The 12,363-nt window shown below is 37.1% G+C and overlaps 2 protein-coding genes across 2 annotated transcripts in view; one reads left to right on the top strand and one right to left on the bottom strand.

Annotated features, from left to right (window-relative positions):
• LOC144643301 (uncharacterized) overlaps positions 1–12,363 on the bottom strand; it is a 203,599-nt gene that overhangs the window by 147,546 nt on the left and 43,690 nt on the right. The gene's annotated exons all lie outside the window — the stretch shown is intronic.
• On the top strand, positions 6,998–9,487 carry LOC144643336 (uncharacterized). Its single transcript, XM_078502549.1, has 2 exons — positions 6,998–7,665; positions 7,858–9,487. The coding sequence occupies exons 1-2, from the start codon at positions 7,584–7,586 to the stop codon at positions 8,820–8,822; spliced, it is 1,047 nt and encodes a 348-aa protein (XP_078358675.1). The 5' UTR covers positions 6,998–7,583; the 3' UTR covers positions 8,823–9,487.

The raw sequence follows: 12,363 nt of genomic DNA, 5'->3' as shown, positions 1-12,363 counted from the left end.
GATAACTCCTTTAATAAATTTCATCTTCATTTCATGACTTTACCGTTTCATTTGTGGCAAGAAAGAGCTTTTGCTGAGAACAGCGATCCTTGAACTGGCCACGGAACAGAATTCGTTTCTTCTTGCATTTTCACCAGCGTTTTCATCAGAACGAATAGCCTTACGATACACATGGAAATTTCATTTCCATTTACTTCGCGAAGCTTTACCAAAGGAAATAAGTGTATTTGTTGCAGTTTCGTTTGCGCAACTGCCTTTGTTTGACTCAAATGCCGAAAAATAGCTTTCGCCAGCCCTCTTTGCTCTCTTTACGCCATAATCCTGGTGTCTTTAGAACCACCAAGTACGTCATTTCCGGTGAAACCAGAGCGTTTGGCTGCGCGCACAAAGGACCCACTTCGAATTGCGAAATCCAAACTTCGAGGCTCAAAAAATACTAGAAAAAAGCGCTTTTGATCTTAAACACGCATATTCCTGCTTACTAAGACATAAACAAGCAAATTGAACAAAATTATTTTTTACTTCATAGGCACTTTAAAAGTAATGAAAGCCAAACTTATTATGACTGGTAGAGCAGTTTTCACTTGATTGTCGAAAGTAATTCGCATTTGCTTTGGTTTTGCATCACTACGATTACTGATTGGTTTAAAAACTCTTGCACCACTTTCTTGACCCATCAGAAGTAAAACCAAAACCAATCGTGACTCGTCCATGCATGTTTTCCCACACTTCATGTCAGCTACAAATATTTACTTCAAGTTTTGATTGGTTCACTGGACTGTCTGTGTCTTTTTTGATTGGCCAGAATAATAACTTTGGTTTTGGTTTTACGACACTCAATAGGCCATTTTCAAAAATACCATAATACTCTTTGTTGTCCCTCCAAAATTTTGCATAAGCATTGTTTTCAATTTCTCTTGCTGTCCCAAGAGAATTTGAAAACAATGCTTTTGCAAAATTTTGGAGGGACAACAAAGAGTATTATGTTATTTTTGAAAATGGCTTATTGAAAACCGCTCTAAGAATGAAGTTATGCAATTAATGCATACATTCATATCTGAAATGTAAACTAACGGCATATTTTAGAACAGACACGACCAAACAAATTTACAACTAACACTCCCACAAATTTAAGCTAAGTAACTTAAATCATTTTATTATATAAACATCAATGAAATACCAGGAAATCTTGCGTGAAAAAATCATATCTTCACACGTGAGAATAACATGTTATCTTCAAATGTGAAGATATCGATTTTGAAACGTTGTCTGACAAGTTTTCCCTGTTTCAATGTTGAATGAGCCAAAGTAAATCGATATTAAGTTGAAACATCTTCAGATCTTCCTCGGCGATCTTTGGATATGTTCGGAAATTTTTGGAAAAGTTCGGAAAATGTTCGGAAACATTCGTACGACCTTCGGATGACATTTTGCAAATCTTCGGAAATCTTCGGAAAATGGTCGGAAATCTTCGGAAAATCGTCAAAAACATCGTAGTTAGTAGGTTTATATACTAAACAGAATATTACATGGTTGCTTGGAGATATGAAATTTAAGTTATCTTCTCATGTTCAAATCGATATTTCACAAGTGAGCGCAGCGAACGAGTGAGATATCGATTTGAACATGAGAAGATAAATTTCACATCTCCAAGCAACATTTCCAAATCTTCTAATTCAATGAATTAGACAAAAATTTGGAATCCACTTCACGTAAGGTATTTTGAACATTTATTATAAACTAGCTTTCTATTATTAACTGAATTTCCAGCCTTACTTTACTTGGGAAGTTTAACAATTTAATGTTAAGATAAAAAAGATGATTTCGAAGCTGTAAAACTTTTTTTGTAGAAGGGGATAGCAACTTCAATCTCACACTGCAATAATTTTAGTTTCGATTAGCTGCAAACTCACCGAAATTTTCCTTTCCGTAGGTGCTTGTGGCTTTGTAAAGTCAACCTTTTCGGACGTCCCGACGCTATCAAGGCTTTTTCCTTCCATGGCCGCTACTTCTTATAATTGTTTAAAGGCTCTTTTTGACGGGAGATGATGAAAGATTTTCAAGATTTTCAACACAGGTCGTAAACATCCGCCATCTTGGATTTCATAAACACTTGAAGACCTGGGACCGAGAAGGTCATTTGTGGCCGCGGAAACCTGGAGGCCGTTCAAAAATGGAAGCCAGACAAAGACGCGCATTGGTTCAAAATTAATTAGCTGGAAATGCCCATGTGTCTTTTGAATGAACCCATAAAAGCTAACTGGAGTTCCACGAACAATCCAATTTCCTGCTTATTGAATGTAAAGAATTTCTTGCACTCTTTTGCACAAGTCTAGTCAACCTTTATTTTACTATTTTCACCCAAATAATAAATATTGAAATCAGCTTTCTACGTGAATCAGAAAGGATTGTTAAAAATTGCTTTAAATCGCTAATAACGGAAATTTTATCTAAAAAGAGTCGAAAAACACGTCTTGGACGCGAGCTTCTTAATTTTTATTTTGTCCGATTGTGAACGAAAATTATAAAAGGCTTCTTTGTAAAACGAGGGCGAATGTTCATTGTCTGTATCGTGAGCTACACGGCAATTTGAAGCACATTTCCCTGTATCTATCCATGTACGTGATCAACATATCGTGTGTTACAGACAAACGACTAACGTGATGAATGTTCCAGCCTACTTATTGTTGCTAGTAGCTGAAAAAAAATAACATGCAAGCCGTCGCCGTCTGCTGGGAAGAGCTGTATAGAACTTTTGTTTAATTTCTTGTTTCCTTGTTTTCAGCATATCTACTCGTTATTTCCACGGGTCTGTTGCTCAACTAAGCCAGAAAAGAGTTCTCTAAAGCGGCCTTCACACGAAAAACTAAAGTTGGCAAACTCATGTTGGCAAACTGAAGTTGGTGTGTGTGAAAGACATAACAACAGTTGGCAAACAAGTTGGCAAACTGTTGGCGAGAATAGAGACAGGTTCTATTTTGTCGCAAACAGTTGGCCAACTTGTTTGACGTTGTTGCGTCGTTCACACACACCAACTTGAGTTTGCCAACACGAGTTGGCCAATAGTTTGTCGTGTGAAAGCCGCTTAAAACTACACCATTTTTTATCTCCGCGTTTTGAATTTGATTAAATTATAGCATGGGTCGATTGATACCAGAGACGTATCATCCCTCTGAGAGGAACTTGGGCAAATGCGCAAACAAAGTTTGTTCGTCTAATCAGATTCGTCTGTCTCAGTATAAATACAGGCAAACAGAGGGATCATCTGTGCAGAGGAACTATCTGCTTAATTGGTCTTGAAAGAGGGGCTACGACGATAATTTGTCTGGAGGGATTATCAGTCTGTTTGCCCGTATTTATACACCGACGAATTATTGGACGAACTATTGTTTGGCCGAGTTCGTTTCAGACGGATGATCCGTCTCTAGTATAAATAGAGCCAATTGAATGTTAATCAGCTGTCAATCCGTAAGCAACCGCTCAGAACTCGAAGCATATTTTTTCGATTAAGCGACCAACCTCGAATAAGCTTCCACCCTGATGGTAGAAAAAGTTAATAAGCGCTCAGCCTCAAATAAGCGCCCACCCCCCCCCCCCCTTCTACTCTCCCCGCCCCCCGCCCCGAAAAAAAAAGAAATGAAGTGCAGAAGAGGAGTATTGATTATTATACAATGACATTGAAATTGGCTAAGTACTACTAAGAGACTTTTCCGAAGACCGTGTTTTCTTAGTATTTTACAGAAACTTTCAACGAACAGTTAAAATTCTGCTTTGGTACATCTTCACATTTTGTTATTATTTGTTGTTTTGTTGCAAAATAAACTTACTAAACGCTGAAAATGGTAAAAATTTAATAAGCGCCCACCTCGAATAAGCGCCCAATCTCAAAGTCCAAAAATCTAATAAGCGCCCAGGGCGATTAATCGAATAAATACGGTAACCCGGGATAAGAGCGGTGGGCCTAAAGTCACGTGGGCCTAGCGCAGTAAGCAAATCACTGGTACCAGTTGCAAGCGTAGTAGAGTATTCCGCGGTGACACAAATCATCATTTTAGGTTTGGCTTTTTGGTGGTCAAGAAAACTGCAACGTTTCACGACACTTTTACCCAAGTATAGAGATAAAAAAATGAACAAAAAAAAATAATAATTGCTTTACACTATTAAATTGAACATGAGCAATAACATTGGCGGGCCGCGTGCAAGGTTTCAATTTTATTGTTAAAGTAGACAACTGTTCGAACTACAATACAAGCTTCTCTACAGGTTATTTACATATCCTCGCGTAGCATGTCGAGTTCCATTGCGAAAGAGTCAATTTCGAGTTAGCTATTTTGGGATAAAACAGGAAAATACATAATTATATTTACTTATTGCGAAACAATTTCCCTGAAAATTGGTTTCTACGACAACAGTTATAACAAGCATTTAACCACTGTTACTAGCGCCGGAAGAGCATGCCAAGGCTTTTAACATCATGCTGAGGCAAGCAGAGTCCTATTATGTGTGAATAAACATTTCAGTGAACTAGGAAGACTTCAAGGGGAACTTCACACGCGCTACAAGCTATTTAGAGATTCTTTCTCGATCTCTTTTGTAAAAACAGCGAGAATAATCGCCATGTGTGCACGAGCAGGCAACTCCCACGCAGAAAATCGCACTTCATGCTTTTAAAAACGCGTATCACGATTTGAACGCCACAAATGTGAGCATAATTTTTGCAGTAGTTAAAAGCGCCATTTTTCTAATTTTTTCTTTTGAGGTTTTCCATCAACGACAGAATAAATATATTATCTTCGTTTGAACTGTCTACTTTGTCATCTGTCACAGACTTTGTTACGTTAAGTGATTTTTTTTTTCGATCTAAATAAATATATCGCTCATGCATTCGCTCTCGTTGTCCGGCCCTTGCCGTTTACGAACACCGCTAGAAAACTAAGTCAGAAATAAACTGTGTAAGTAAAACAAATGTATTAAAATCTCAAATCTGAATAACACAAAACTAGTCCACAAACTACGGCTTAAATCGAAATCAAGAGAACTTCTGTGCTCGGGTCGAGGTGAATTTTCGAGATTTTTTTAAAAGGTTTGAAAAATTGGCTAGCCTATGAATTTGTTTCCTCTTTATGCATTGAATATCGCGAAGAAGATGTTCTTAAACGACAGTAAATTTAGTGCGTTCAAAGTACCATTAATGTAGTTTAAAATTTGCTCATTTTTCAGCGTTGTATGTAATATATGCTAAGCTATGAAAGTACACCTGTTTATGTAGGTAATGGCTTAGACAAGCGGAAACCGTGTCTTCTAGTTAAAATTCTAAACCTGTCAGCTTGTCAGCTTAATAATTTTTAATAGCAACTAAAAATATACCAAGACTCTGAGATAAGTATTTTGTTTCATGCGCGCAATGATATTCTCCCTGTCGCGCGCCAACAAGTATAGTTCGAGTAGATAACTATAAATATCAGTACGAAAGAGAAATGGTGACTTACGTCTGAGTAGTTAACACGTAATAATTAACGAGTCTTTGAAATGATTTTCTATTCAAACATTCTAATCCGTACACTATTCACTTTGAGGCGCGAAAATAACGAAAGCTCGAGTACCCATAATCTTAATTATTATTACAAATGTTTTCTTTCAATTACTGAGCCATTCGCAAACGTTTTTATTACCAACGAAGACATAGATATTGATTTTAACGGAAGACTAATCGGAATACGGAACTGAATTGCGTAAATTAACTTAACTTTGCCAAACACGCCCACAAAACGATTTTCCTCCGCAGCGCGCATGTTGAAAACACAGAGTTAATGGAAAATTGACAGTAATTCTGAATATATCTGACACTTGCAAATAAGGCCGAGACTGAAAACGACAAGTTCATAATATGCAAACGACAAATCTGAAAATTTAATTAATCCTTATAAATAAAAGTTTGCATTCAGAAGGCGCAAGGTTTCCAATCTTAAAACACGGAAATTATATTAGGACGTAAGTCGCCCTATCAATGAACGAATGAAAATTGTAATTTGTGCTTTTTACTTGCTTTTAAACGAATTTTCTCATCGCGAAAAGATTCATTATATATTTTTTTTCGCTTGAAATCTGCTTGTTATCTTGTATTCTCTTATATAATCTCACATTAATGATACTTTTAAAATAATATCCTTTTTTCGTTTCTCGATCTTTCAGGCAAAACGAAAGGGAAAATTGAACGGGTTTTGCTAAAAATTTATTTAATTTAAGTAATCGGAATTAATAGAGTGGTCTTCATAGACTTCATAGATATTCCCAATTTGCTCGTTTTAACTTTTTTTGCTCTAGTTAAAAATACCTTCAATGAAAGATAAAAACAGCGTTTTGGGAAAGCAAATATGGCATAACCATCAAGTTGGAAAGTTAATCGGTTGTCCGCGAGCATAAAGTAAGTTATTTTAAATAATAAACGCTCGTAGTTCCGAGTTAGTTAGATGAAATAAAAGCACAGTAGGGAATTTACCGCCAACAAAGGCAGATTTACGCCACATAATTTCCTTTTGTTATAGAAGCTTGAAAAAGCGTCAACAATGATGGAAGAGTTATTGAGTATTTGGAGACAAACTGGCGGCCAGCCATTATGAATTAAGCAAACAAATGTTGAACCGATATCTAAAGTGAAACACGGCGCTCATTAAAGGGGTTGGAGAAAAGCGGTCGAAAAAACATCTATATATACGTCCCCTAAAAACACGCCAAGCAGATTTCCTAAAGAGGTTAAACTAAGGTTATCTGTCCCAGAAACAAGACGCATAATATTAAGATCACCTATATTGGTATAGGTGGGAGAAATTTGCGGACTTGAAGGCGGCCCGTAAATGCCATTGAAACGACAAGAAAAGCTTTCCACACAAAAGACTTCGTACGGTGGAGTGTAATAAAGTTAGGGCGAGTTATTATGACGGACCATCCAATAGGCGGGCCCATTGCTTTAAACAGCACTTATTACACCCTAGCGAGAGGGAAATAAATATTTCCAAGAGCAAATGCTTCAGTATTTGCATTTTTATTGCGACGCAACGGGTGTGAGTGATCGCTTTTTCCGAAACAGGTTAAGAACGAGCGCGTGTTCCGTCGAAAAATTCGCGAAAACGACGAGTTCCTAATAGCGGTTTTCGCGCATGAAAATACGTTCGATTATACGCAAAGAGAATTTGTTTGCAGATTTGCCGATAAGAACCCGAAAATTAAAGCCCACAATGGCAGGTGTTGGGGAGTTATTTTCATATGTACAGTTTATAAATTATTCAATATGTTTGCAGGTTTCCAGACCCAAGCAATTTTGATTGGCTGGGAACCGCATCATCCGAACTCAAAACAATGCGAGATCTATCTGTAGTCCCCATGACACAAAGTTGTTAAAAGATTACGCGCTCAATAACTCGCTATAAGATGAAGGAATACAAAGACAGACCATTCAGTTTGACACAGTGCAGCTTGGCTAAAGATCTGCGCTTGTATAGCGGGGAATTTTCTTTTGAAGGGAAACTTATTTCGGTATCGTCTTGACTTTGACACATTTACTCAATCCTCAAATTTAGCCCACAATGCCGAGAGCATTCCTGCTAAAAAGGGATTTTGATGACGGCAATTATTTCGACGAAGGAAAGCTACCTTTCGTACAGCAAGGTTAGACTTTTGTTTCCCATCTGATTCGAAATCTTTTTTAAGTATTTGCTAGAGTGCGTTAATTCGAATTGTCTCAAAATAAGGAGCGTTTCTATGTAAACATGTCATATAACGCCACTTTCGCGTTAGAGCCGTGTGTTCATTTTAACATTTTACCTGAAGTATCATTCACGTTGTGTTTTTAATTCGCAGAGGACGCGAAAGCCGCAGATGAGGATTATCAGGACGTCAGGCGAAGCAAGAGGCCGGCAAAAATAAAGAAAGAAGAAGAAGCAGCCGAGTTTTTCAACGCGTTTCAAAAGAAAAAGAAATTATCGTACCCTGCCGATGTCAAAATCGATGGCCGAGTGAATGATATCGGAAAGATTTTGAGGTTTGCAAATGATTTCATTAATAATGGAAAGAAAATGTCGGGCCAAAATGCTCAAAAAAACAGTCTTCGTGAGATTTCTCTTATCGCCGAGCGAAGAATATTTCAGGAGAACGAAGCGCTAGAAGAGAAATCTGGAGTGCTTGGCTTCAACGAGAACTCCGACTCACACTCGGTCGAATCTACCAAACGGGTACCATCTGCTACAAATAAAAAAAGTTCTCAGCTGAATAAAGCAAATGAACTAAGTGATACAGGCGTTAAGAATCGTGCAGAAAAGACAGTTCATAAATGCAACCAGTGCGGCAAGGTTTTTAAGACCAAATACACTCTCTCGATTCACCTCAAAATGCCCGACCACACTCAGAGCCGACCGTTTGTCTGCAACGTTTGCGGAAAAGGGTTTCGGCTCTCCAGCACCCTATGCCGTCACAAGATAATTCACACCGAGAAAAAACCGCATAAATGTGACGAGTGTGGCAAGTGCTTCAACAGGTCGTCTACACTGACGACTCACCTTCGAACCCACAGCGACAAGAAAGCGTTCATTTGTGACATCTGCGGAAAGGGCTTTCACCAGAAGGGAAATCTGCGAAATCATATCATGATACACACAGGAGAGAAGCCGTTTAGATGCAACCAGTGCAATCGGGCCTTCAACAAGATGTCCAATCTGAAATTCCACATGCATACACACTCGGATAACTTGCCTTATCACTGTAGGACCTGCAGAAAACGCTTCTCGAAAAAGACTGATCTGAAAGATCACGTTGATGAAACTCACTAAGAAAGTTCGTTGGATCTACTCGGACAGAAAAATCACGAACTCTGAAGAAAATAAACTTTAATGTAAACTTTAATGTATCCCGAATTTAATTCGGGAAATGAATTTATCACTTAATTTTATGACTTTGCTTCCCTCAGCAATTTTTCAAGAAAACTGTGACTCAGTAATTTTTCACTCGCGTGCAAAAGTATGCGCAAAAATACTTTTAAACACATCGTGTACCCACGAAAATTAAATATTTGCACTTAATTTTAACACCATAATTAGCAATTATCGAAACTTTTAGGGCGACAGGCCAAAAATTGAATTTTTCATGCAAACGTAAATTACGGTAGACTCGGCCAAGCAGGCAAGTCGAGCCTTCAAGTTTCAATTGCTCAAACTAAGTACAACAATTGTGCTTTTCATACTATTTATTCACGATATTTTATAGCGACGAAAGCGAACATTTCGCAGAGCAATAATTCCTAACCAAATGAAAGGTTAAAAAATTTTGAAACCAGGCAATGTAAATAATTTTCTCAATGGTATTTTCGCACTTAATTTTCTTAACACGTTCAGTAAATAACCCGTGGCAAAATTTGCCTGTAAACTGAAGTCAAATAAATAAAAAGACATTTTAAAAGAGAACTGTTTGTCGACTGAATTTTTCAGCCTTTAATTTAATTTCACTCTCTCTTTTGCCAACTAGTTAAGTCTTTCTGTTAATTGACTTCCCTTGTTTAACTTATTTTACTCCCAGCGAAGCGATACATCTAAACACCGCTAAAATAATTTTCACTTCTCCCTTTGTTTAATTCCGTTGAATAAACTCAGACAGGTGAATTTCTTGTCGGTTAGTAATTGAGCGAGTGAATAACCGGAAACTTCTTTTGAAAACCCTTTTGTACCCTCTATTGTGTAAGCGTGCCAGAGATGATTAACTGTTCACAGTTTATTAGCGACTCCCCGCGACAAAAAAATTGGTCTCTGCGAGGGGCGAATTGTGAGAAAAAGAGACCCGCATGAATTTCAAAATATACCTGCTCATTGCCGTCAAGCTACCGCCCGTGACGAGCTTGTAATTCATTATTTAGGCTGCCTGGTTGTGATAGAATACATTAAATTAATTGGGACTTCCCAAAACATAATTATGGGAGGTGCAAAAGGGGTGATCACGCCAAACCAATTAAATTCCCCACGGGGAGCTTAAATGATTCTCACACTGGTGCTTTCTTTCTTGTTTAAGGGTTAAACCAATGTCACCAAAAGCAAAGAAGCCACCAACATTAGAACTTGAATAATCAAATTTAAGGTTCCATGCAAAATTGTTTAACTAAGCCAGTCCTAATTCGTTTTGGCTTAAAAACGAAATGTGACGTCGACGAACTTAAGTGGACTTTAGTACAACTCCGTAATCGCATTTAACTGGAATGTTGAGCTAATAAAGTGAGATATTTTGTTGTAGAAAGCTAGATTGAGTTGATAAGTTATCCAATTTTATTCAATCCTCTCAAACAGCTTCCAATCTACAGAAAAAATCCTTTTGTTAGTGGTGCGGATAGAGTCCATTTCGCGCGAAAATTGATCCGTAATCAACAATTCGTAAACATCAATGAAACATTTAAAAACTTCACGACCAAAATATATGTGGAGCTTAACTAGTTTTCCTGTCACTATTAATAGACACTATTTCATTCAGTGATTTTTCTTTTTTACATCAGTGCTGAGCATAAACTATTTGGTATGACTTTCTTAATACAATCATGAATTTGCGGTTCTCAGAAAAAGCGAGAAAACGCCAACCAAATTAAAATACGAGCAATCGAAAATAAACACCCTACCAACATTATTCAATTTTCTTTCCTTCTCATTAAAATTTCAAGAAGTTGGGTATAGATTTGTAAACAGCAAAAAACATAGGCAGTTTACAGGGAAAACGAAATTTTCAGACACTCTTATTTTTTAAGCAAACTTCATTTTTTAAAACCAAGAATGAAAACTGATAGGCGAGGAACTCCACGCCTAAATAAGCAAAAGTTTTCTTTGATAAACAAAGTATCAGCTGCGAACAAAAAAGGTATTTAAACTTAGCTAGGGTGTAATAAAGTTTCTGTATTGGCCTGTATTCCTTTGTTTAAAAATGAATAAATCGTGGGAAGTTAAAAGTTGTGTTTTTACAGAATGCTTAGAAAAAAGGGAACCCTTTAGGGTTTCTTCAATACAAGGCTTTTTTGAGTTATGTGCCCAAACAAGCCATTAACCTAAACGTTGTAAAGAACAGTTGGTGGTTTTCGACATACAGGATGATCAATTGAACAGAAAATTAAGTTTGAGCAATATTTTTATTATAAAAGGACAACAAGCGCGTGTGGTATCAATACTAGTTTTGTTTTTGTTAATTTATGAGTTGTTCTTGTGATAATTGTTTGCATTCTGACTGTTCATAACCCCCTGCTGGCAGCAAATAGGAGATGCAAGTGTCCCGCAAACTCAAGCACGTGCCGCCAACAATGGAAGTTTCACCTTGCAGTTGTTGGGTGTTAAATTGTTTTGCTTCTTTTTCAGAATGTGCTTAAGAGATTTAAAATATATCTTCGGCATCAGTAGACTTAGAAAAATAACGAGCTCGAAAAAAGCCGATTATATTTCGCATGGCGGCGTGAAATAATTAGAAGCGATGACCGCAGATTGAATTTTGGAATTTATGTTATACTCGACCTTCGGTAAGCTCTTCGAAGATTTCTTAACTTGCGTCACTTTTTAATCAAAAAATTCACTTAACAACAACGACTGCCTACTGTTTTCAGAGCAACTATAGAATGCTTCTGAAAGTTTACGCAAAAAGGCGTCCAGCCCTACTCTGTCACTTATGAAATTAATGAAATAAAATTTTTGGAAACACAGTTAACTAAACATATTTTAAGGAAACTCTCTTTTCCACAAAACCACATTCAATCTTAAGATTTGTCATCAAAACGTTCAAATTGCGCAAGATACTGATTCCGGAAAACAATAACAATGTCAGCAATATACGGCCTTAAAAATGAAAAAACACAAGAAGACTTTTAAAATAATTATAAAAACTGAATTTCTTGTCGTGAACCTCTCAAAGGTATACTAAACTGACGTATTTAAATAATTTCTCGTAAGATGCGTTGAACGTTCTTATTCAGGAAAAAACGCAAAATGTGCTGACATTTACAAACACTAAAATCGTGACTACCCGTTAACAAGTTCTTGCTCGTTTAAGAAACTTTAAACTTTCATGTGTTTTATAAAAATTAACTTATTTGAGGAAATTTATTTTATAAAACATCGAAAGCTGCTGAACTCTGTTTTAGATATAGGCTACAGAGAAGGGCAAGCTATAATTATTCTTTCCTTCGATCCAAATTAATATATAGTGCAAGCGATCAATGCCAGTAGAACTGGATTAACTGTAAACAAGACTACCTCGATCCCAGGTGCAGAGCTTTTTCACAAGAGAAAGGACCCTGGGAACGAGGTTATAAGCATGTGGCGTCGATGATGTCATGTAGGCTCTTACCGATAACGCTAG

This window comes from Oculina patagonica, chromosome 2 (assembly GCF_052425735.1).
Source record: "Oculina patagonica isolate OP01 chromosome 2, crgOcupat, whole genome shotgun sequence".
NCBI lineage: Eukaryota > Metazoa > Cnidaria > Anthozoa > Scleractinia > Oculinidae > Oculina > Oculina patagonica.
Note: the sequence above shows the minus strand (reverse complement) of the source record. Positions and strands in the feature narration are given on the sequence as shown.

What these genes read in the sequence shown, in the direction of transcription:
- LOC144643336 (XM_078502549.1), top strand. Translation starts at nt 7,584, where the DNA reads ATGCCGAGAGCATTCCTGCTAAAAAGGGATTTTGATGACGGCAATTAT. An exon ending in GCTACCTTTCGTACAGCAAG is followed by an intron (nt 7,666 to 7,857) that starts GTTAGACTTTTG and finishes TTTAATTCGCAG; the next exon opens with AGGACGCGAAAGCCGCAGAT.